Source organism: Musa acuminata, chromosome BXJ1-7 (genome assembly GCF_036884655.1).
Source record: "Musa acuminata AAA Group cultivar baxijiao chromosome BXJ1-7, Cavendish_Baxijiao_AAA, whole genome shotgun sequence".
NCBI classification, from domain to species: Eukaryota; Viridiplantae; Streptophyta; class Magnoliopsida; order Zingiberales; family Musaceae; genus Musa; species Musa acuminata.
In genome coordinates, this window is record NC_088333.1 from 584,945 (window position 1) to 610,509 (window position 25,565).

At 40.0% G+C, this 25,565-nt stretch overlaps 3 protein-coding genes and 1 long non-coding RNA gene across 9 annotated transcripts; 2 read left to right on the plus strand and 2 right to left on the minus strand.

Moving 5' to 3' along the window:
* Positions 1–1,814: 1,814 nt before the first annotated feature.
* LOC103990995 (uncharacterized) lies at positions 1,815–2,441 on the plus strand. Its single transcript, XR_010515337.1, has 2 exons — positions 1,815–2,037; positions 2,109–2,441. It is a non-coding gene; the product is annotated as an uncharacterized LOC103990995 (long non-coding RNA).
* Positions 2,442–2,658: 217 nt separating this feature from the next.
* On the minus strand, positions 2,659–12,839 carry LOC135678072 (mitogen-activated protein kinase kinase kinase 5-like). Of its 3 annotated transcripts, none has more exons than XM_065190411.1 (11): positions 12,089–12,839; positions 9,711–10,298; positions 9,547–9,634; positions 9,041–9,103; positions 8,793–8,956; positions 8,065–8,140; positions 7,055–7,114; positions 5,519–5,638; positions 3,455–3,661; positions 3,289–3,365; positions 2,659–3,200 (listed from the first exon to the last, which is right to left on the minus strand). In XM_065190411.1, the coding sequence occupies exons 1-11, from the start codon at positions 12,559–12,561 to the stop codon at positions 2,981–2,983; spliced, it is 2,136 nt and encodes a 711-aa protein (XP_065046483.1). In that variant the 5' UTR covers positions 12,562–12,839; the 3' UTR covers positions 2,659–2,980. The 3 variants fall into 3 exon arrangements, with proteins under 3 accessions (XP_065046483.1, XP_065046482.1, XP_065046484.1); XM_065190410.1 differs by having other exon boundaries at positions 9,711–10,301; positions 12,089–12,838; XM_065190412.1 differs by lacking the exon at positions 7,055–7,114 and having other exon boundaries at positions 9,711–10,301.
* Positions 12,840–16,213: 3,374 nt separating this feature from the next.
* Positions 16,214–19,427, plus strand: LOC135678073 (protein OSB1, mitochondrial-like). 4 transcript variants are annotated; one of them, XR_010514799.1, is made up of 5 exons: positions 16,214–16,528; positions 17,307–17,448; positions 17,515–17,617; positions 17,800–18,615; positions 18,962–19,427. XR_010514799.1 is itself a non-coding variant. In XM_065190413.1 (4 exons), the coding sequence occupies exons 1-4, from the start codon at positions 16,248–16,250 to the stop codon at positions 18,063–18,065; spliced, it is 792 nt and encodes a 263-aa protein (XP_065046485.1). In that variant the 5' UTR covers positions 16,214–16,247; the 3' UTR covers positions 18,066–18,869. The 4 variants fall into 4 exon arrangements, 2 of the variants coding, with proteins under 2 accessions (XP_065046485.1, XP_065046486.1); XR_010514800.1 differs by having other exon boundaries at positions 19,049–19,427; XM_065190413.1 differs by lacking the exon at positions 18,962–19,427 and having other exon boundaries at positions 17,800–18,869.
* Positions 19,428–20,757: 1,330 nt separating this feature from the next.
* On the minus strand, positions 20,758–22,972 carry LOC103990992 (transcription factor HHO5). The gene is made up of 5 exons (XM_009410326.3): positions 22,691–22,972; positions 22,339–22,568; positions 21,865–22,237; positions 21,499–21,575; positions 20,758–21,392 (listed from the first exon to the last, which is right to left on the minus strand). The coding sequence occupies exons 1-5, from the start codon at positions 22,899–22,901 to the stop codon at positions 21,153–21,155; spliced, it is 1,131 nt and encodes a 376-aa protein (XP_009408601.2). The 5' UTR covers positions 22,902–22,972; the 3' UTR covers positions 20,758–21,152.
* Positions 22,973–25,565: the final 2,593 nt, after the last annotated feature.

Here is a 25,565-nt window from a genome sequence, read left to right on the forward strand (position 1 = left end):
TGGGATATTATTTTTTATGCCATAATCTTAGTTAAACCATCTCATAGGCATGTATGTGTATTTGTTTGTCCATCCAGCTTGGGGATGCAATAAAGCAAACAAGATGCAGAAAATGGGTTTGGTAAAATGCTAAAGCAATTATTATTGGAAATTATTATTGTCCATTTTACATTAACTATCAACTGTGATGGAAGGAAGATTCATGAAGCTCTGAAGCATCAAAATAGTGGCCATCAGACAACAAAAGTGATTCCCTCTCAGTGGAGACTCAGCGTGGAGGTATTGAAAGTGATAAAACATGACATGCTGCCGAGACACCTTCGTATTAGGCAATATTTCATGGAAGATTCACATCGATACATGAAGCGATATATGATGTCATGAGTAAATCATGCAGAAAGAAATTTGCGTGTTGTTTATTGCCGAAACCCGAAATCTGATCACATGAACTTTTGATTAGTGAAAATACCATAATCTGATGGAAAATATGATGCAAAATAAGGCTCGAGGAAAGAATTATTTATTTATTAAGATATTAAAATCATGAGCCATACTATAAAACTTGAGGAAAGAATTATCAAAAGTAAAATAAGGCTTGAAATAAATATTTTTAGAAATTAATTTTATTTTATACTTGAAAGATTAATCATACAAGCTATTTATTTATTAAGATATTAAATAAAATATATATATAAGAAAGATTGGCATATAATTTTTATTGAATTAGAGAAAGCATATAATAGGGTTCCTAGAAATTTATTATAGTAAATTTTAGAAAAAAATGATGCATTTGATACTTCTAAAGATATATATGATAATATGGTTACTGTTGTTAGAACTACGGGGAGTATGTCTAGTGAGTTTCTATTAATATAAGGTTACATCAGGGATCCACGGCGAGTCTTTATCTTTTCACATATGTAATTGATAAATTTATTAATCACTTATATGATAGATCTCTTTGGTGCATATTATTTACTGATAATATTATCTTAATTGATAAAAGCTTAAGAAGAATTAATTATAAACTTGAGATATGGAAGCAAGTCTTAGAAATTAAAGGTTTTAAATTAAGTAGGAGAATATATAAAATATAATTTTAATAATTATAAAAATATAAAAAATAATTAAATTAGATGATCAAGAAGTTCATTTAAGTAAAGGCCTTAAGTATTTTAAATCAATTATTCAATAGAGAGATCGATGAAAATATTATTCATAAAATAAAAATATGATGATTAAAATGACGAGATACAGTCTTATGTGATCATTGGATACCTTTGAGATTGAAAAAAAATTTATAAGATAATTGTGAGACCAATAATACTTAATAGATTTGAGTGTTGGATAGTTTATATATATATATATATATATATATATATATATATATATATATATCGAGATAAAAAATATTGAAATAGATGTGTGGAATTAATAGATAAAAAATGAAATACTTTTATTTGTAAATAACTATGTATCGTTAAGATAAGATGAAAAAAATCTTTTAAAATGATATGGATATATGTTGAGAAAATCTTCGGATATAATATTCGTAAAATAATTAATAGCAGTGATATGGTAAAATATATTAAATTTTTTTTGATAAAAATTTAAATATTTTAAACTTAATCAAACATACGGCTATATATATATATATATATATATATATATATATATAGAGAGAGAGAGAGAGAGAGAGAGAGAGCGAGAAGAACCCCATAGAAGCCGCTCTGTCGGCTACAGCGACGTCACACAGTAATATCCATGCGTCGCGTGACGACCGACGTCGCGTCGTAAGTCGGCGTCACGCGGTCTTGGCAACCGGTCTCGCAGCGGAGTAAGAGACGCTTCTACCACAATCCAACTCTTCTCTCTCTCCGTCATCGGAGATGGATACGTGCTGCGTAACAAAGACGAGAGAGGAAGGGCATCGAGAGGCGCGCGCGTCGATGATTAAGTGGTGGGAGCGCGTGGTGGTGTTCCCAGCGCGGCGAGTCTGGATCGGCGTTGCCACCCGTCTCGGCATCCGAAGGACCGGTAAGATCGCAACCCGGCACTCCGGGCTACAAGCCTGTTGTCGGCTTCTTCTTATTGTCGCCTTGGAACAGGGCTGAGGAAGCTGAGGAAGGAGGTGAGGTCGTGCGACTACGAGGACGTGCACGTCATGTGGGAGTTGCTGCGAAAGGCCGACACCGAAATCGGAGGGCGTCCGTTCGGTTGCAGGGCGATCCAACGGGGGAGGCGGAGATGGAGGCGAGGTGGTGGCGAGCTGTGGGCCTCCCTCTGCCACTGGGCTCCTTGTAACCTGTGTCGCAACTTGTAATTCATTCCCCGTGTAATCTCTTCTCTTGCTTCCCAAGTATATACTCTCCTGTCAGGGCAAAAGTTGTAGTGGACTCCGTTTCTTGTACATATATAGTAACAATCCATCATCATCATCATCATCATCGTCTCTCAATTCTATGGCTCCATGCTTCGAGTTCACAAACATCTTCCTTGAAAACTTAAGCAGAGGGGATTAAGCAGATTCCAAACCCGATTAACACAGACCCTAATGGTGTCCGTCGATTCGTTCAAGATGACTTCCAAATTTCCTCCAGTTTTTCTCACCGATAAACAAGACAGAGTCGAGCACTTTTAAGATGCAACTATCAGTCGGACATAATTTTATGACTTCATAACCACAACATGTCAACAAAATGTATTAAGTATACATCATGATGTACAACAAATAATGTCAGATCTACATCTACAACTGAATTTGATGTTGACATTCAGTGTTAAAACGGCATAAATGTCATCGATGGAGTTGGAGAACACACAGAAAATAAGGCTATTGTGATTGCACGAGGTCGATTACGTCAACTATACATCTGAGCTCCACAAATGCCCAAATAATTGTAGTTACTTGTCTGTTAGTCTTCTAAATCCACGGATCCTTCAAACTAGATTAGCCTCGTGAGTGAACAGCCACTCTGTATCAGAAGAAATTTACCTCTTTTTTGTCATAAGGTCTGGGAAATGCACTGAGTGAAAAATAGTCCCCTCCACTGAATTGCACAACATCCTCAGTGTTCACCGAGGAGCAAAGTTGACTTGAGTGAGGGGATAGACTAGGAGAAACTTCGACGGTGAAACGTGATGAATAATGGGAGGAGGCTGCTGACTCAGAAACTTCAGGATGAGATTGCTTGTTCCCACTGTTGATAAAACCAAATAAAATTTAACTCCTTTGCGGTATGGAACCATAAAGAAACAATAGGACGTGCCCTAACTTAACAAACTTACTGGTCCGACGTATACTTCCTTTTCACGCTTGGCTCACTTTCAAATTTACCTTTATCTCTTGGGCTAAAAGCACTATCCTGTCATCATGAACATATTTTTCAGCCTTTCTAAACATATAAAGCTAGAATTACTTGGGAAAGAAAATAAAAGAGAACCTAACGCTTACAAATTTGATCCCCGCAAAAGTCTGAAGAGAACCATGAAAATTATGGTAGTGGCAGTTTCGTACGAATGGATGCTCAAGCAACATGCCAGCAGTTGGCCTCTCTGCAGGGTTCCTACAAAAGCAACGCTGGAGGAAGTCCTTGCCCTCAATGGACAATGTTTCAGGTATTGGTGGATCTTTATTCAATACCTTAAACATAGCTTGAGTCTGTGATCATCACAAATAAAATCAAATCAGATGCACAAGGAAAAGGAAACTACATCTTTATTTAAAAAAGTAAAGCAATAAGGACCGATTAAATATTTACATGCCAAGTTATATAGACATCTACCGTTTAGCAATAGGATTAAGAAAACACATCTAAAGTCTTGATACAGAAGGCATGGAAAAACACATGAGACAGAAAACTGGGATAACTGTGAATTGGAAGGGTTAAAAGTCACCTAGTAGTGATTTGAACAATGGGTAACACCAACCTCAAGAATAAATTATATTCAACTTATTTTTTTGTAATTATCTGGAAATGGAAAGCAACTGAAGTGGACAAAAGGAAACAAAACTTCTGCATGGCACTACAAAAGATAAATCTAGTTGGACACATAACATGTATGTGCCACATAATCATGCATAAATCTTTATGCACAACACCAGTGGTTCATTGTAACAGTATATCCATTGTCTATGGCTTCAAATGTTTGGAATCTGCAAACACAACTAAAATTGATGAGTACATATTATACTTAAGACAGCTTTGGCAGAGAAGTGTGATCAGAGTCAATCCAGCCCACCTTGACGCTGACTCAACTAATTTTCTTCCATGTATCAACAATAATTTATATATCCTAATGACGTTGAGTATATTATGGCTACCACTGTCGGGCAAGAGGGAAATTTCATGGTGATCCTTGCAGTATATGCACTTTGCTTCTTTTTTGTGGCAGGGCCTTCCATTAACTGCAAAAGAGGCTACAATTGTCACCATGCAACTTTAAACTAGATCTGCAGATCTCAAATTTGCAATTACTTCAATATTCGAGTAAGGTAACCCATCCTTCCTCAATCATAAATGTGACACAAACACTAGACCACAGCCTTACTCTGGCGCCTTGTTAAAATGGTGCCTTCTCTTTTTCTCTTTGTTCTCTCTTTGGAATGTGAACATTTTAACTGACATATGATCCAGATCTTTCCATTTGATATCCAAAAATCCACTTTGAATTATCTCCTCAAAGTTCCGAAGTCTACGCTTCCTCTTATTCATAAAGATCTCATAATCCTCCATTCTTCTTATTCAAGCACACTGAACTTCATAGATTTCAGGCAGCAGCGATGTTGGTGTCCCATGTCTGCTCAACCTGATTAGCCAAGCTGACCTTCAGATGATAAGCTCATTTAGGAGTTGGGTTGCATCCAGTTATGAGCATATGAGCATTAATCTGATCCCACTTGCCCAAATTGCATACCTTATTCCTCACCACTAAGTTAGTTTGCAAAGTGGTGTTCATCTAGTTGAAGCTAGACCACAAATAATTGCAAAAGCATTTAATTTTTAAAAAGCTGTGTCCCTTAATCTTCCATGAGGCAGGACATTTGCAGCATACACCATTTTCAAGCTAAAAGAAAAGATCTCATTTCCTTGAAATAAACACCATCTATGTCCAAGAAACAGAGCTGTTCCTGAGAGACTCTCGTATTAGGAGTGTTTCATATACCATTTTTGTATTTTGTTCCATCATAGTGTGGCTCCTTGTCATGATAACCTGTGACTGTAAGCGGATTGGTCAAATCACATTAATCTTTTATTGTGATGTGTGTTATTCTTCCTCCTATCCTCTTTACCCTACTCCATATTTTCTTTATGATACCTTCCTCTTTAGGCCCATTGCTATAGCAAACTAAGGGTATTTTTTATGACTAAGAGGCTAAAGAAACAGCAGGCATCCTTTTTCATATAATCAACATTTTGGGAAGCGGAGAATAGAACTTTTATATATAGCTAGAAAATTACAACTTAAATTGAAAGACCGCAAGATGTCAACAACTTTAATAAAAAAGCTTACGGACCCCTTCTAGGCCACTCCATGGGTGCTTCGCTGTGAACATCTCGATGATGGTACAACCCAAACTCCAAATGTCAACAGAAAGATCATAACCAGTTTCTTTGTTCATTGTAGCCTGCAACATCTGCAATTGAAAAGTAGATTGGTTACTAAAATGATATGAATATGACACAAAATGGCTGGACAACTATTTTAAACTTTCAGATACAAACCATATATACATTTGAAAGGTGCTTCTACTTGGTTTGGTTTCTAGGTGCTGTCAACATAAGATATGGGCCTGGATCAATTTCTTAAAAAGTTATTTTACCTCTTAGGAAGAAAGAACTTAGCTAATCAAGGAGCTGCTATATTTGCTACATTGTTGAATCAGTCAAGAAGAAATATCATCTACAGGTAATATAGAAAAGGATAAGGACCATCTACAGCTTTGTGATTCTATCTACAACCTATATTTTGATGGATTACGTAAGATAAGGAACTTTAACTAATGTTTTCAGGAATTGACATACATACACCTCCCTTTTTGAGATCTTCTGGACTAGCACCTCACTGTAGGAAGATTTAATTTCAACAAAAACTAGCTTTTAGTACAAAAAAGAAACACCTTATATTTACTACTATTAGATTATTTGAAATTATTAATTTTCAACTGTATATGATATAAAAAATTGAATGTCAAAATTGCTATCCCATCCCTTTCTCTCTTTGTATTCATGACACTGCAGAAACCGCAGACCGATCTTTTGCAACTACCACCTTAGGCAGCTACTTACTTCCTCTTCCAGTCCTTTTGCTGCCATCATAGGCCTTGTCACAAAGGTCTTATATCAATTTTTCTCTCTTTTGCAACCACCACCATGAGCCAATAATCATGACACTGCTTCCCCATATCATAAGGTTCCTTTTTGTGATTATTTGTCAATCTGGCAGCAGGCTTGATGAGGGACCACCATATGATGGATCGACATGACGAAAGCATAGACAAGGAAGAAAGTATAAGAGATATGAGGAGTCATCTCATCAATTAGGGCAAGAGAGGAACCTTAATATCCAAATGGAGAAATTAGGGAGAGAGAGTTACTTTGACTGATTATGACATCACAGGTTGATTAGGAAGGAAGATTTAAGGGATAGGAGACTTATCAATTAAAGCAAGAGAGAGGCTTGAATCTTAGATAGCAAAATTAGAGAGAGAGAGAGAGAGAGAGAGAGAGAGAGAGAGATTTGACTGAATATAACATCATATAGTCTTAAGTACCTCTTTTTTCCCCTTAACTACAGAAATCTCACAAAGTGCTACCTGATTAAGATAACCAGAACTGTTTCTCAATGAAAGGAGACCAGTAGATAATAATAACTAGTATCTAAATTTTTTGCAACTATACTAATTCTCAATAGGCAAACATGTCTAACCTCGTTGCTTATATAAGCATGATTATATCACCAAACAAACAAAAAAAAGAACAAAACACTCAGCCTATGAACAACAATTTATGTCAAAGGAGATAATGTAATGTTAACTAGAAGTGAAAAATACCTCTGGGGCCATCCAAAATGGTGAACCCTTTAATGAATTAGCAGGTGCTGCTCCACTTAACTGTTTGATAACAAGATCAAATTGATCACTAGTCAACTTGATACACTTAAGAAGTCGTGTAATTGTGTGTCTAACAGAACATATATGCATATTGAAAAATACAAGGGTCTCCTAAACAACAGGCTCATGATGTTGGGCAGAACTCATTCTGAAAATGATGATTCACAATCTAATCCAGTCCAAGGAATCAAGTTCTAATCATAGTTTGGACTTTGGATTGGTTGAGCCTACATCAAACTTTTCAAATTATTCATACATTTTCAGTTTTCTTCATATTTTTATGTTCTAATTTTGGGATTTTGTACTGTGTAGAATAAATTTCATCTCATCATTACTTTGGATTTCAGTTCCTATTTAGAAAAAATGATAAAAATAAGATTTCTACCTTATCATCTAGTAATTTGGGTAAAAGTAGTAGGTATCTAAGATGCAGTTAGAATAACCAATCTGGCAGAAGTGGCCAGTTTAAGTCTAGATCATGGTCCTTATCCAGCAAAGATTTGTAAAAGTTCAAACTACTGGTTCTAAGAGCCTGCAGGTCTTTTAAAAGTGGCTTATACAATAATTAGAGAAGAAAAGTTGTAAACAGACTCAAATGACACTCTTTCTCTTGCTTTTGTATTATCTATTTGACAATTCTTGATATTTTTTTCTGTTTTCTGCTGCAGAGCTGGTTATCTATTCTTTTCAACCCTATTTCAGTAAGTTGTTGACTGCTTTGAACTTCCACAGAATGGATGGCAGCTCTGAAAGAAAAGATTGCAAATTAAACTTTGATTGAAGCAATTTGGTGGAATGCACAGACTGCATAGCTACCAGGTGGTCACCTTAGAACTGTCCTACTCAATGAGAACAAAAAATTCAGATAGAACAGTTTACTATGGCAATAATTTTGTTAAAAAATACTTTGTGTGAGTTGGGGCAAATTTCAAATTAACAGACAAACTTACATGCTTTGCCATTCCAAAATCAGCCAGTTTAACAACACCATTCACGTCAACAAGCAAATTTGCTCCTTTGATATCCCTGCAGGAATCAATCACTGCTTTAAAATCCCACGCCACAAAAATAAATAAATAAATTCACTTCACAAATACATAAATAAATAAATCAATCATTGTTTACTATTTGTATCCTGCAAAGTCAATAATTGCTAATGGACCTCCTAAATTTTGATTCCTTTTTTCCTACAACTCCAATTTGGTCAACCATCAAAGTTTGTTTTTTAAATGAAATCCTAAATGGGGTTCAACAACAAGAATAACAAGTCATAATGTTCTGCGGTCAGTTATTTTCTCCATTATTGAGCTAGTTATCTTTACTGTTCCAACTTTAAGGAAATGTTTTCCTTTCCTTCATTAATCATCAAACTCCACCACCTTCTCATCTTCCTCATGCCACCCAACTTTATCCCCATTTTACTCAGCTAGGGTCGTTAATAATGTCTAGATTGAGTCCACCTTTGATTCCTCCTGACATCAAAATATATTTGCTTTTTCTTAGTAATTCTTAGACTAAATACCCAATGCTTCTTCCTCTTCAAGTGCAAAGGAAAACATTTTACTAAGCAAGAAATCACTGAATGGAATAAAATGATTATATACAATAATTAGTGCAAGGGAAAACATTTTCAAACAACAATATAACTAAATATATCTGCTTGCTTCCAAATACTGACCTGTGCATGATTTGTTTGCTATGCAAGTAAATCAGCCCATTAAGAATATGACGAGTAAAATTGCGCACCACCGATTCTGAAATAGCTCCGCAGTACTGACGAACATATTTATTAATCGAACCAGGATGAACATATTCTAGATATATGTAAAGCCGATTCGCAATCTGCATATACAAAAGTGAATGCATTTACAAAGTTGCAAATAGAAGAAACATAAGAGCTTCAGTATAATCCTAGATAACACTCACTGTTTCACTCCCATAGTATTGGACAATATTTGGATGCTTAAATTGACTAAGGAACCTTATTTCCTGTAGGACAGAGAACAAAGACCAATCAGATTAAAACAAAATAACAAATGCATAACTTTGCATTTACAGAAGGTGGAACAGCTAATATGAAGATAGTCATAGATGACATTTGTGTAATTTTAAATTATGAATTGTGCCACAGTTAGGACTTAGGACAAAGTTATATAATATAGACAGATAGAATTTTGCCATTAATATTAACTAAGACTCATGTTTATGGATCTGATCAAAAGCAAACCTAACCAATTATATAAAAAGAGTAAAGAAAGAGTGGTTATTAGCAACAAAAATACAGTATATTTTATAATTTATTAATTTATGTTGTCTGACCTTTTATCTATCTTTCAGGATTGGAAAATAATTAAGACAGAAGATCTTTTACATGAAATGGAAATTAAGCATTACTCACTTGACAGTGTCAGCTGTTGATATCAAGAACTAACCTGTTCCAACTGCTTCAAACATTCTGCTGATTTGGCATCATCAGGAATTATATTAACTTCTTTCATTGCACATAAAGCACCATTATGTCTGTTAAATGGAATCAATCATTATTAAGCATAAGGAAGTGAACTAAATCCTACCTATAAACAGTACATTTATATACCTGTTCGTGGCTTCATAAACATTTCCAAATGTTCCACTTCCGATAAGTTTTCCTTTCTTCCACTGATTTGCCTTCAGTGATGCCTCAGCTTTTGCTGCACTTTGGGGAGCAAAAGCTGACTGTGAACAAGGTGTGGCTCCAGGTGGGAGAGGAAGTGGATGGACGTTTATGTTACCACCATTGCCATGCCATGCAGCCGAGTTCTCTGGGAACATCTTTGCATGCAAGGGGGATGAAGGTGCACTAGGATTTCTAGATCTTAAGATAGGGCTTCTAGTTGTTGGACTACAAAGTGGAGAATGTTCAGGACTGGGAATCATTTTTCCAGGTAAAGTCTGTGAAGAGAAGATTGTCATCATACTCGGGGAAGGGCTTTTTGGTGCTGGCCAGAACTGAAGCCCTGAAGGGCTACGTACAGGACTTGATAACTTGCTGATTGGAATACTTCTGGCAGGAATTTTCAACCTGAAGTTTATAGTTTCAGAAGAATTTGAGTCTTGGAGCACCTTTCTCCTGTGACTAATAGTTGATTTATCCAATGATATGTTAACTTGCCCTGGACTTTTGCAATTTGTCTGGGAAGCTAACCTACTGCAACAGCACAATTGCAACTTATCAATATATCCTCATGTACCAAAACCAAAAATAAACCTAGCTGTCTTAGAGAACTATTGCCTGGCCAATCTAAAAGTAAATCAAATGGCTTCCTTCATTTATCGAAAATCATAAGCTGCCCTTGAAATAGCAAAAGTAGGCTAAGAGTTTACACAAACTATAAGGTGCATGAAAAAGAATAATAATAGTAACACTTTCTAGGTTCATACCACCACTCGCAGCCTCCCTCTACTGTCAGCAAAAGGTGAGGCCACAGCGATGCCGAATGAGCAAGGACCTAGAGAAAATTAAGGAGAAGGTATGTACTATGTAGTATATATCTTTTGCTTTGTCACCACATATTTTTCATTTTGTTCTTCCTCTTTTCTCTCTATTCTGTTGGTACACCAGCAGTACCAACTGACACAGCATATAGCTCCACCATGACAGCAAACCAGCACATAATGCTGCTAAAACTATCCTAAACAGCCACCAGTGCCTAAATGGTGGTTAGTAAGCAATTCACCCATCTATATAACCTACAATTTCTAAATAAATATTGCACCAGTGCCCAAATGGTGGTTAGTAAGCAACTCGCCCATCTAGAGCCTACAATTTCTAAATAAATATTGTAAGAATCAAAGCTATGATTGGTAAATTTATTACTTCAAAAGCATGGTAAACAAGGGATCATTGGACGACAGAGACAAGTTGAAGATAGAAACAGCTAGAACATAAAATTGTTAAAATGGCAACTTTTAGGGAAAATAGAACCAGTAGAAATTTTATTTGGTTCCTCAAAGTCACAGGAAATTAACAAAATTGAGCATCAAATGTCAATATGATCTATTTTATGTTATCATGCCTCAAAATATGGAAGATAAATGTGCTAAGGAACTTCATTCGATACGGATGCTTTCTCCTAGAAGCCTTAGGGAGAGAGATTTCATTATGCTCTGAACCAGCACTTGATTTGTACTTCATGCATCACCCGTTCATAGAGTTTTGTTTTGAAATATGAATTAGACTGACCCCTTGAGAATGGCTTTCTTACTCTAAATTTTGCATCAACCAGTTACTCTTGGGTTTTTGAGTGTTTTATTCCTTGCCAATAAATATTTCCTTTGTTATTCTCTAGTTTTCATCATACCAAGGCACTTCCCCCAGAGTGTGTAACTGTATGTACAATGCAATAACACCAGAATGAAGATGCTGCAATACAAACATTCTAACTCGAATTTGGTATGTAAACTGGAATAAAATTTATTGGATAAATAAAATAAAAAAGAGAATCACTAAACCATATCAAGTTTGTTCTTGTAACAGCAGTAACCACCATAACCACAACCAAGACAGTGCATTAAATACTGCAAGAAACCATCACAATTAAAGAATAATCAGGAAATGTTGTAAGATTAACAGAAAGCAGACAGTTACTCTACTCAAGCTTGTTATACTGCAATTGTGGAACATAATGGATAAAAGAAATGATATACCACCAGTATAGAGAAGCAGAAGATGGTGGAAAATATAATAAGAAAAATTCCATCAATTACCTATGCCAAGAATCTAAAGAATTATGGACAAGGTAAGCATTCACAAAAGTTACTTCCTTTATGAATTATTAGGAAACAGAAAGAGAATAATGACCATTTCTGACAGAGGATAAATAGGTCTTGTATAAAATGATGAAAGTGAGACATGATGGCATGTGATTAGGTTTATAATTACAACTTCCAAGCATGGATGTGTAGTTCAAGAAAGCTGAGAATAAGAATCTATACCTCCCTAGCGCAGATACTGGAGATGTGGGCGCAGCAGCTACTCCATTCCCTTGATCATCCTCCACCTTGTTCGAAGCCCCCGATGGCGAGGGCAAAGGGAAGCCCACGGAGTTCGGCGGCGAGAAACCGAGCCCTCGGCCCGAGACCGACTCTCGATGCGGCGAGGCCGCGGCGGCCTCCGGCAGGGGGAGTGGGCGCGGTAGCAGCATGGGCGATGACGCAGACCGCGAGGGCGTGGCGTCGAGGTTGCTGTGGGACCGGGACACCGGGGTGGAACTTGAGGTGGTGGCGACGGGGTCTTCGAGGGACAACGCCTCGATCTGGAGGTCGGTGAGGTGGCGCAGCTTGCGCTGGCGGGTGAGGCGGGGCTGGGGCTCCCGGCGGCTCCAGGGGAAGAAGCGGACGCCGCTGCTTGGGGAAGCAGAGGACGAGGAGAGAAGATGGTTGGTGCTTCTGCTCTTCCACCAAGGCATGTCGAGGAGGACATTGGCAATAGAGGGAGGCTTACAGTAGTATAAATGAAAGGGGGGGGGGGGGGGGGGGGGACACTTAACCCTAAGCGTCGAGGGGTGAGGTGGGATCGCCCGTGGGACGAGGACGGACGAAGAAGAAGGTCGAGGTCGCCGTCGAAGGAGGGTAGAAACGGAAGGAGCTCGATGCTCTCTCTCTCTCTCGATCTCTCGATCACTAGACACGCGGCATTCAGGCGAGCGGGGAAGGGCTGCGAGCAGAGTGAACAAGGTTTGCTTCTGTTTTGGCTTTTGTGTTTTTGACTTGGACCGTTGCGAGGAGTCTGACTTCAGAGACTGTTAGCAGAAGATATATCACACGGCAACATATCACCCGATATATTGACACATAGGGCCGAGAAGGATCACATTATATCGCGATATGCAGATATTATTAAAAGAGTAAAATTTTGATTTTATTCCTATTTTTTAAGCTGTAAACAAAAATTATTTTTTAAAAAAATGAAAAAAATTCAAAAGTCAACAACACCATTTTGTAGAAAAAAAAATTCAAACTATCCATGCAATCGATCAAACTATTACTGTATTACTGTATTTAAAATTACACAAATTCCATGATGGATGGAGTGAGTTTGATACACATAAATTAGATTAAAACATCATGAAATCGGATCATTAATAGAGAAGATTGACACTATGCTTCTTTTAGATTTAGATAGGATAAAATTTTCTCCACGGACACCGACACGGAGAAGAGGCGACCGTTTAATTGCAGTGGCATCATCGTCGACTTGGAAGTTTGGGGCACCCCAAACAAACATGCTTGACGGATGCCATCGTATCGCCAGCTGGAGATGTAGAATTGTGTGCGTGCCCATTGACTTCTCGGGTCAGACTTTATTTTTTTTTTTTTGTCTATTAATCCTCAAATATTTTGATTTTGATTTTTTTTGCATTCTTTTCTTCGATTATTCTTCCTCTCTCTACACACCCAAAATAACTCAAAATGTTTCACGACATGACGGAATACATATCACAACCGACTCCCTTTTGAAGGTTTTATTTTTTCGACATGACATTTATGTGTTCCTTCAGAAGACTGTGACATACTCTCTTCTCTAATGTGAGCTACAATGCTCAAAGTTGCACCCACAAAAAACAAAAATACTTGTCATCACCTGTCCTTAAACTCACTATTTGTATGATCGAGGCATATTTGACACTTGAAAAGAAATCAATAGAAAACATTTTCCACATGTTCTTGAAATTTGGGATGGAACTTTTGGGGAAGAGAGAGAGTCCCCCCAACAGAGACTGAAGACTTGAGATTTGACAACAAGATGTTTGAAAGTTTCATGGGACTTGGTCATTCACTCCTTGGGAGCAGATTTGGTCAGCCTTCAACATATGGATAAAGGAAGCGACAAATGGAGGAGATCTTGCTGTGGACTGCTTCAAGAAAGCTATTAGCTACTGAATCCATGGAGGATGATGATCCCATGGAGACCAAGTCTCTCACAACCTTTCACTGTTTTTGAGAACAGGTCAAGCTCAAAGATACATGTTTATTCTCTTTTGTCAGTAAGAACAGTCCATCTTAAAATCCCTTCTTTCATTGGACTCAATGGTTTGACAGGAGAAGAGAAAAAGGAATATTGACGTATTTAAATGAGCTCATACCTATGTGGGTCCATAAGCTGATATATCACCTCAAGGAGACACAATTGATGTCATTAAGTTAAGCAATTGTCATGCCAATTTAATGTTACCATCTTAAGCATTTATTTACGAGACTAGTTTATAGAGTGTGTAAAATAGCTTGAATATATTTCACGAGCTAATTACATATAGTCCATCTTTAAACATTTAATGTTTTTAGTATTTGGATCCTTATATTTTTAAAATTTATATTGAAATCTTTATAAATATTGATAGGAAAAATATCAGTACTACCAACTCATCCCGCCGTTCGAACCAAAGAGATCATCTAAGCAAAAGTATGAGAGTCCCCACCAATTCTTTGCAACCGTCGACAGGGATCAACCCATCATCCCCGTTTGTCTCGGCTTTCCAAAAAAAGCCTATAAAACCCACTCACCACTAACACCATGACTCAAGAAAAGGCCACGCTCCCGCACTAATGGTTGACAGCATGGTTCACCTCCCCTTTGGACGACTAAAGGAGGGACCACTCTCTACCTAACTAAAACTGGCTAAAAGGTCAGACATGGAACGTCATCTCGATCGCCTATCGTCGATGCTGGCCTTAGGACGATGCGTCAATAAGCCACCTCCATTAATAGCCCATGACGAGCAGCGTAGGGGGGACCTTCACCAATCCCCATCCTCGCCGTCAGGCGCCTAGGTATAAAAATCGAGCCCTAAGCCAAACAGGGGCAAGCGGGTGAATACTATATTTTCTTGAATACTGCTAACTCTCTCCTCCCCCATCCCTCTGACTTAAGCATCAGAGCATCCCCCTGCACTAACCTATTGTGTATGACCCCTAGGGCGACAAAGGAGATACTGCGAGATGACTCCCCCATGGGCAAGGCAGCCCGTCCTCCTAAACAAGTTCACTCCCTCTATAGGCAGAAAGCTCTCAACATTAGCTCTTTACATCGACACCCTACGCCAACTCTTTATGCCCATGCCTCACACCAACTCTCCACAACAGTTCTCCACATCAGCTCTCCAAGATGGACTTGCACTTTCGATGTTGAACCAAGTTGAGTTGACTCGTCGGTCATCGACCTTAGTGTAATAACATTTTGGTGTTAGAAGGAGGGTCGAATGTCGTAGGAACGTCCATCCATAATTCCTCCTAACGAGCGCTCCAACGATGAGGTTCTACCCTTAGTGCCCATCTCCTTCGAGCAAGGAGAGCACTTGCCCCCCTTTCAGCAAATCGATGTCTCCACTTCAACGCATTCACTAGCACGCTATTGGCGCCTGCTCAACAATCTAGGTCTTTCCCCCCCCCAGATCGAATGCGGGCTTCCTGCTCATCCTACCTAAGTCCTTCTTAGGCCTCGCCCAATGGGTCCATGCTCACACCAGTATGATGCAAGCCATCCCCCCACTCCTCCCCCAATTAACACAAACAGCGACCCTAGGATAGCCACCCGCTCTTCAATCATCATTCGCGCCCTCTCCTCCCGAACCTCGACCGACAAGCCCTTGCCGGGTGTCCCAAGGGTCCCCTTGGCAAGCCGGAGCGAATGTCGCAACATCACGGTCCTCGACGGCAAAATGCAGCACCCCGCCAAGCCGTGTCGTGACCCTATCCAAATCAGAAGCATAGTCCGTTGATTCGACATAAGACTCCTTCAAGGCGCGATTCCAAGCCATGAATCAACGGTTGGATGAGGTTCAATGGGAGATCCGACGCTCCCACGGTGAACTACTAATAGGTTCAATGGGAGATCCGCCGCCCCTTAATGGGCCCCGTTGGACTACTAATAGGTCCATTTAATAGTTATGTGGGGTCTAATGGGCCGGTACGTGGCCTAAGTTAGGGGAGTCAGAACACTACGTACAACAATATCATACTATCTCAATAATAATAATAATAATAATAATAATAATAATAATAATAATAATAATAATAATATACGCACGGAGATACTGCTCGGCTAAAACCCTAGTTTCTGACTATAAAGAACATACTGGTTTTGTGCCAAGTGGCCATGGAGTCGCGGAGTCTGTTCTTTCTGAAGAGATTTCTTCGTCCCTTCTCCGCTTACCGTTCGGCGAGCACCGGAGTTGGCGACGAGAGCTTCGTCTACCGGCGGTCGATGCTCCGCCGGCCGTCGACGGTGAGGCGAGAATCGGTGCCATGGAATTCGTGCAGCTTCATCGGGACGGTGATTTTCCCTGTGAAGAGGTACGTTAGTGACTTACCGCCGGCGGTTTACACTGTTATCGAGGTGAAGTGGCCTTCCTGCGATTCGAGTTCGTCGTCTTTCTGGTGAGATACTTGACCTTTCCCTCTCAATTTTTGATCGATCGACTGTCTTTGGGTGCTCCTGTTCAGTAATCGTTAACGTGCATGGTTAGTTCTTCAGCATCGCTGCAAAAACGTTAATTTTACTGTCTATGCTATCTATTATTCGATCTCACCGATGATGTTACTGCCGCTTTAGGAGATTTCAAGGAACCCTATGAAGCTTCCTACATTTCTTCTTATGGGTGCCTTACCATATATGAATGTGAATCATGACTTGTTAGGCCAACAAAAGAATTTACTAAGGCCAAAACTATGAATGCAGTGGACTTGATGAGGTGTTGTGAATAAACCACATCAATTTTACACTATCAGCAATACTGAGCTTGTGGAATTTTCAGCTAATGTCATTTTCTTCATATCTCATATTCCATGAAGTTTCTGCTTGGTGCAATTAACATTCTTCTCTAAGCACCTAATTAGATTTTTAATTTAGGGAACCCTATAACAAATCATTTCTGTGATCCCTGCATTCCATCTGTTTCCATCCATTTTTATGTTTAATACAAATTGCTCTTTTATTAGTTTGGGTTGTCATTACTGTCATATACATCAAACTACAAGCTTTCTTGGGGAATGTTAAATTTGGGAGCTAATCCTGCAATTTGCACAGCAATTGAGGTGTTCTTTCCACTTTTTTAGCTTTCACGTTGATGTATTTTTGTGGCTCTTGCAAGATTATCTGCTTAATTTTCCTTTATCACATTGTTCTGTCGGTTACTAAAAGTTTGTAATTCTGTAGCAGGATACACTTGCATTTGTCGGACAAGCTAGAAAAAGTATCACTAAAATACGTGAAACCAAATGATATAATTTATGTTCGTGGTCGTTTAGGTTCTTACAAGAAACACTTTGAAGATGGAAGTCATGCAATCTTTTACAAGGTTCGGAGGCCTTAAAAGCTACTTCTAACTTGCCCTTGATACATATTTAATACTTGTTCCTTTCAGGTTCACGTTGTAGATTTGAATTTCGTTAAACGTGATAGACAAATTCAGAAGTCCACGGAGATGGAGATTTCAGTAGTAGATGAGTTAACAGTACCCGTTTCCAGTAAGCTCTTTTATCCTTGATAAAGGAAACTTAGTCTAGCGGTATTGTAGCAAATAATTGAGTCATACTGGTCTCTATCTTTTGGTGCATTTGAATAGGAAGAACATATTCATCTTATCCGTGTCTTTGTATAATTAAAATCACATTGATATTATTCTTACTAGTCTCTCCTGCTTGAGTAGGTACAGCGGATGATGATAAAGAGTTGCGAGACCGCCTGCACTTATGGCAGGTGTTCTTTGCGAATCCATATGAATGGTGGGATAATAGGCAAAGGAAGTTATTTCCAGGTTCAGCAGATTTTAGACACAAGCATACTCATGATGGCCTGTGGCTCAGGCCGGATGACCCTTCTTGGGTAAGAAGGCAGCTGCAACTCTATGACTCGAATATTACAATGAATCATCACTCAAAGGTGCATGAATGGGAAATGAAGGATTTGTTGTGAAGTTTGTACTAAGCAGTAGATGCGTAATTATGGAGTTTATGTTGGTGGAACTGAATATTAAAACCATCGATCTGCCTGATACAAGTGGGGAAGGCTTTGATCTCCTTCCCAAAGTTGGAGATGAAATATTGAAAGCACCAACAAGGTCCAAAATACCGATGAAAATGAACTTCTGCAGAAATCCATAGAAGAACAGAAAGAGCTCATATGCCATAGTTACTGATAAGATAAAAGGGGGTAGCTTCTAATAGTAACCATCACATTTTTGGCTGCAAGTAGATGGTGAACTGACCAAAGTGGACTTATCAGGAGATGTATTGGTTGCCTATGGTTGGATAGCATAATATTGGGGATAGATATGGAGAATCTGGAGTTTAGCAAGTACTGAGGATGACACAGGTTTTAACATCATTATATATCTGATTAGACACGATGTACAAGTTCCAACTTTACATGCCTGCTACAGTATATCTTGATTGGTGGAATTAGACGGGATCAGAAGCAATAGTGGATTCTACAGATCTTCTGCACTGGCTAGCTGAAATCGCTGGTACACTCCCTTTTAAGCTCTTCTTTCTTTTGTTCCAGGATCTAGCTGTGGACAGACTGGTACTGCTAGTAGCAACGAGCGGTAGAGAATTTTTTTTTGTCATACAGAAGACAAACTGATCCTGTATATTTTCTGATGTTGAGATCTTTTTAATGAATTTCTTCAAGACCTAAGTTGCTACCTGGATGTATCATTTAAGTGGTTTTAGATGGTTCCTTCAATTATAGTTATCAGGAATTTATGCTGAAGTTTCATTTCTACTTAGAATCTGACAATAATTTCATCCGACCAATGTAATTTTTGATTTGAAACTATTTTTAGCTGACTTAGTAATCTAACTGCACAGTTTTTTAAGTTTTGTGCTGAGAGGAGGCAGAAACATGATGCAAACATGATTTGAAACATGTTAATCGTGTTTCATCTATCCTTGAAGCTATCACACGGGCAACTTTTCACTTTGAATGAGTTGAGGAGACACAACACAGTAGCTGCAGTGGGACTAGAAGCTTCATTGCAAAGATGTGATAGAACCAATGAAGGTCAGCTGGTGATATGTATCTTCTTTTTCATTTACCAAGAAAAGGCAAAGGAGGAGGATTATTATGTATGGTGAGGTTCATTCCCCAATGACACTGTTCGCCTGCATCTGAAGTGGATAGATAATGTATGCCCTTTGGCCCTTTGGACAGTAGCTATAAGCATGTTCCCAATGTGTGTGATGTAACTCTCAATGTGTTCAACATACATACAAGTGTGAAATCAAAGAACAGTGGGTGCCAATTTGCTCATTTTAATATGGTTGTCATTGTTTTATTCTTCGACTGTCCGGTTCCTTGTTACCATGGCACTTTTTTGCCTAGAACATCAATGTGAAAGTTGACGCTCCAGTTTTCTTGTGTTCAATCTACAATATTTGAATCAAACATGTAGCGTGCACATAAAGCTAAACACTACAAGTATTGTGACCTTGATAACAAGGTCAAATCGAGGATCAAAGTAAAAATAAATAATAATAATAATAATAATCAGAGGGGCATACATGCTCAATATCTGAATTTTCAGGCCTCATCAAATTCAAGTAAAGATGGAGGAGACAGCTTCAAAGTTTCCTTGCATCTAAACGGGGATCTGTTTCGCACCCAACATGTCTGAGAGGGAAAACTTTCCCGAGGTTGGACGGCAACATGAGGCCAAGAACAAGGTTGGAGGATCACTGATAGCGGACCATGAGATGCAGCCAAAACAAGTATTCGAGAAGGCAGCAGTGAATAAGGGAGACCGCTTTATGAAATCCAATTTCAGGAGTTGGATTTATCTGGCAAGTCGACCCAATTTAAACTCGTCTTCCTCGGTGTTGATAATGATTCGGTACCCCTCACGACTTTCTACTATAGCTGTAAAGATTTTTGATATTTGGTTTTTGTTTCAGGTGCAGAGAAAGGGACAATATGCTATCTATATGGATTCAGATGCAGCAGTCCACAATAACAAAGCCGAAAGCGCCCGTAAGACAAAGATGAAGTTAGATCCGGAGATGATGAAAATAATCCAGCTATGCTAGATTTTCGGATTTTGAATCTAGATATGGAGATACAGAACAAAGCATCCATCTAACCGAGGTTTTTGGTGGACTTGGATTCTCACAGGAAGGGCAACATGGGAAAAATGCCATGGAGGAAGGAAGCCTCTCTCTCATCTATTTACCAACGCCCACCTAACACTCTGATGCCGGTCAGTATGGAAAATAAAGCAGCATCTCCAAGTGATCCGGTGAAATCTACCTTCATGAATGCACAACAGAGTTGCAGCAACAGGAAGTCGGAACGATAAGGTGGTCCCTCAAAACAATAGCAACAACAGGACAGTGAACTCATGGATGAATGAAGCTCTCGATCGTAAACAGCAAAACGTGGGCAAAGCAGGAAGGCGAGTTCCAGCAATTGAATTTGAAGATGAGTTCCAGCAAGGTCCATAGTGGACCACTGATTCAGATGATAGATACACTGTTGGTCGTGCCCTGAGCCTCAGTGGTTGGTCGATGATCTATCCAGTGTTCCTTCGTGTGTCCTGCATATATATCCTGTGTCGGACGGATTACTCACAGGATGGTAAGAAAAAGATGTCAAATTTGAACTCCCCATGTTGTCGAAGAAAGAAAGAGGAACAACTACTTTATCATAGAAGAAATGATGACACTTTGATCGAACAGTGCCAAGATAACCCTCACGATGTCCAGAGATTGAAATGCAAGAACAAAAAAGAAAGAAACATATAATCCCAGAGGAGTTTCAATAATACTCCTCTCGTCAGCATAAGCTACACATCTTTTTTTGTATATATATATAACCTAGTATTACTACTACTGCTGCTACTACTAGGCAGCGGTCGTTCCCGGCGGTTGTATCAGCAAAATTGTTGTTCTCTCTTTACAATCGATCTCTTCTCATCACGTAGGCACCCACCCACCTAAAAGCCTCACTTCAGATTACTACACCTCTCCGACTTGAAGATCAACTGCCTGTACCCATAAATTTCCTTCATTTCCAGCTACAGCTCTCTGATTTGCCATCCTCCTCCGAGCTATCTCCGGCAGTAATTGAAAGTGCGTGAGCCGAGCCAGCTAAATGAAGCGGGCTTTGCGGAGAACCAGATCGTGACGCACTCCGCCGTGAGGAACCAGCGTATTGCTTCTGAGGAATCCATAGGCCTTCTCCGACGACTGGTCGGTCCGCTGTAGCTGAAGCATTATGCACCCTTCGAGCGTGCAGCCGATACTTCTGAAATAGCAGAATCGGAAGATGACATAAAAGCCATCTAACAACAAACAGATGAAAACTGGGATTAAGAAACCGTATGGCAATCCACACGGATTTCAGAACTCACCTGCAGATGGCTTTTCACTTCGTCGTTGGTGAGCCCATCCACCTTCATCTGTTCTCGTATCTGCTTGGGAGTAGCCACTGCATCGACAAACACAAGAGCCAAATCCAAGTAAAACAAGTGTTTCCTGCTAATATGGATCTTATTCTCCATCCAGGATTTAACAAGAAAGTTCAATTCCATTCAGAAAGAACGTGCACCCATATTCTGATTCCACTTCTACTGAACCAAATTTCTTCGACTCTTTTCATCCATCCACTTCGAATCAAAAGGTAAAACAACAAAGCTCACAAGCTTTTACAGATTCAACATCAAAAGGCAACTTCTTCTTTACTCCTACAGGAATTCAAATAGCAGCGATCGGCTCACCTTGAGCACCGCCGAGCTGTTGGATAGCGAGCACGAACCGACGATGCAGCTCCTGCGACCAGCACCTCCTCGCCTTCCTCGGTGGCTGCACGTTAAGGTGGGTGTTGGCGGTCGCCGGAGATGACTCCGATGCTTCGTCAACGGCTTTAGAGCCACATCCTCCGACACGGTGATCCTCGGCAGCACAGGTTACAAGGCCAGGGGTGTTCTCGATCGCAGGCGACTGCAGCGACAGGTCCGGCAGAGCGGGTGGAGGCTTCTCCTCTTCCTTGGAGCTCGCAGCAAACGACGACAGACGTTTGAAAGGCACAAATGCGCCCCCGCCGTTGCGATTCTTGCATTCCGAGAAGAAGTTGCGATGATAGCCTCCGTCCTTGTGCGATCAGAGACAGAGGCGACGCGTTTCAAAGATCTCGCAAAGGTATACACAAAAACCCATTTTTTCACCATAAAGATTCCTCCTTTTTTTTTTACCTCTTCGGAGATTATGTTGGCGTGGGCTTTGTCATCATCATCGTTGTCGCTGTGATTATCGTTCCAGAGTTGGGCGGAGCTCATCCAGTTCTTTTTATCTTTGCAGTCCGTTTCCGCTTTTACCCTTCCATCCTCCTCAACTTTACTCTTCATGGGTATGAATTCTTCGAAGACACACCCGAACCTGTCGCCGCGGCATCGCTGGATCTCCTTATTCAACCCCTCGATCACTGCAACCGACAAGAAATGACATCGAGATCGTAAAAAAAAATCGGATTTTTACATAACAGTAAGCCCCCCAAAAAAAAAAGATGAAGAAGAAAACGATGGAGAAAGGAGGCATCCAACGGACCCTCGCTGAGGAGAAGCATGCAGAGAGGGAGCTCGCGTTTGAAAGCTTCGATCTTTCTCTTCTCCTCCTCCAAGCTCTTGATAGACTCCTCGAGCCTCGCAGCCCGCCCGCCGTCCCCGCTCCCGCTCCCGATCGCTGACGCCTCCTTCACGAAGCCACCCACGATCCGCATGGCGCACAGCTTCAACTCCAGCCCCATCTCCTCCAGCATCGGCGCTCCACTTATCTTCTCCGAGATCTATCAGACGAGCACAAAGCCAGAGAGGAGAGGAGAGGAGAGGAGAGGAGACGAGCGGCGAGCATTATATATAGCCCAACGCGAAAGAAAGATGGGAACAGGGGCATCGGTCCGGTTCGAGCGAACCGGAGATTCGCGAGGTCGACTCGTCGCGAATCTGGACGCCACGCGACCGAACCGGGCGGGATGGAGATACCGTCTCCCACAGGGTGCTCTTTTATGGTTTTGTCGTGGTCAAAAAGACCACAAGATCCTTGCTAGAGGTCATTGTTACAATAAATCAATATTAAATTATGTAATTAAGATGATAAAAAAATCATTAATTTTGGACTATACAACAAATTAATTATTGCCAGTTTTATGATTATGATTGGTTGTGGGCATCAGAAACTAACTATAAAGATCCCAAGTAATTTCGTATCATCTCATGCAATGCATGGTCTTCAGAAGAAAGGAACCTTCCTTCAACGGCTGAGATGCAATCTTTCCTGCCGTACGTAATTGCATCACGAAAAGAGAGATGGTCGTATTTATCATCAACCATGCTAAATACCATGGCTCATCATCCTACAGCAGCCGTAATTGCGTACCCGTCCGTACTCGAAAGCATTCGTCGGTGGGAATTTGGGATCTGGTGTTTGGCACGTTGCAAGATGAAACAGCGCACTGAACCCTTAGACGAGGCATCCACGTTCTTTTGACCGACCAAAACTTACAATTCCATCCAGAGCTCGATACGTGGAGGGAAAAAAAAAGTAGAGGAAAAATTGGGACTCTATCGTCCCTTGGCTGCACAAATGTCTTACTTACTTTCACCGCATGTAGCCATTTTTCTTTCTTTTTCTTTTTCTTTTTTTCTCATATGATAGATACTTCGTATGAGAATCTTGGAACAAGACAAGCTTATTCCCACGTGAGCTAATCTAATGGAGATCAGAATCAATCCCTGCCGACGAGGACATTGGAGGATCATGGAGTGGATAACATTTTGTGGCTTCCTGTTAGCTCATCATCTTGTTGATACCCTTGGGGAACATGAAAGGTCACATCCAAGTACCTTTCTTCTGAATGCAAATTTAGGTAGGCACAGAGAGAGAGAGAGAGAGAGAGAGAGAGAGATTCCATGGCATCACAGGGGCTGGACAAACACCCCTCCCTTTCTCAAAAGCCAATTCAATGTGATTCAGGACCAAAAGATTCACAAAGAAAAAACATACACGTATATAAAGAGGAGGTGTTTTGATTCCATGGATTAGGTGGTTGAAGGAGAAGTAAAGAATTTCCACTTCTGCATGACTTTGATCGTTGTCCTTGTAAACTATCGAATCCGCTTTTCTTAATCAGAGATTTAGTAGAACTGCAAGCTCAGTTTACAGCCTGCACTGACTAATCTGCAAAGGCATACTCTTATCCTCGCAAGGCACCGACCGGATAATGTGGAAGTTTCTCGTGGGTGAGGAGGACAAAAGATTTCTGCAATCTATCGTGTGAGACATGTCTGATTTAATGATTGGGCATTGGATGCTGAATTAGATTCCAGCCAGCCCCCACAAAACCTGAAGCAGTGGTTAGGAAAGGAGAAAGCATTGCACGGAATGGAGTAGAGAGATAAGAACAGGAGATACCCAAGCAACCACCCCACGAAGATGTGCTCAGATTCCCTGGTTTGTATGCTTGTCATCTTTCATGTGATTCCAGGTGTAATGTTGGACTATTAGATTGGGACAACAGTGACCATATCGTGTGCTGTGCTGTGCTGTGCTGTGCTGTGGGATCATCACAAGGCTTCAGAAGGAAGGGAGTCTTCTTCTTCCTTGGAAAGAGTGGCCTTTTGAGTTTCTCATACTTGGTTTCTATAGAAGACTGAATTGTGTATTCTATGCCAACTTTGATCCACTGCTACCCTAAAGTATTCGTATTTTGATACAAAGTATGGAATCTGTGCCTTTGGAATACTTCCAAGGAAAGATTTGTATGGTCTCACCATCCATCGTACTCCAGCAACAATCCACAAGGCTTATTGTTTGTTTGCCGCTCGATGGCTTGAGCTGGGGACACAGTTGAAATGTGTATGTATGAAGTTGTAAACCTCTTCTACGAGCAAGTTTGCCACTGAACTAAACCTGATTTGTGTCCATGAATCACAAATATACTATGATCATGCATCATCATTTCTCTTGAATCCTGAATACAACTAACATTAATTAAAGAGTGGTGCAAGAAATTTGAGGGAATTAAATAGACACTTTTTCAGATTTTTCTCACAATGCAAATGGCAAATACAGAGGGCTTCTTCATGATTTGCAATATTAAAGAATAACTAAATCTACTCTCAAGAAAATAAATCACAGTGAAATTTTTTTTTTACATGATTCTACAAAGTCAACTTAATTACTGCAAATATATGCAAGTCTCAGTCAATTTATCATCACTGTAAAAGCAGAAACTTTTCCAGTGTCCGTCCACAGGAGGAGGACTGGGCGGGCCCATTTGGCAACACAAGATGAAGCAAATCTATATCAGATATTAATGTGTCTGAGAACATTTCCACCCTCTCCTCTCCTGCCCTTTTCCTCGTTCCACCACATCTAAGAGAAGTAGACATCATTTTTCCCACTTCCATTCTGGCACAAACGC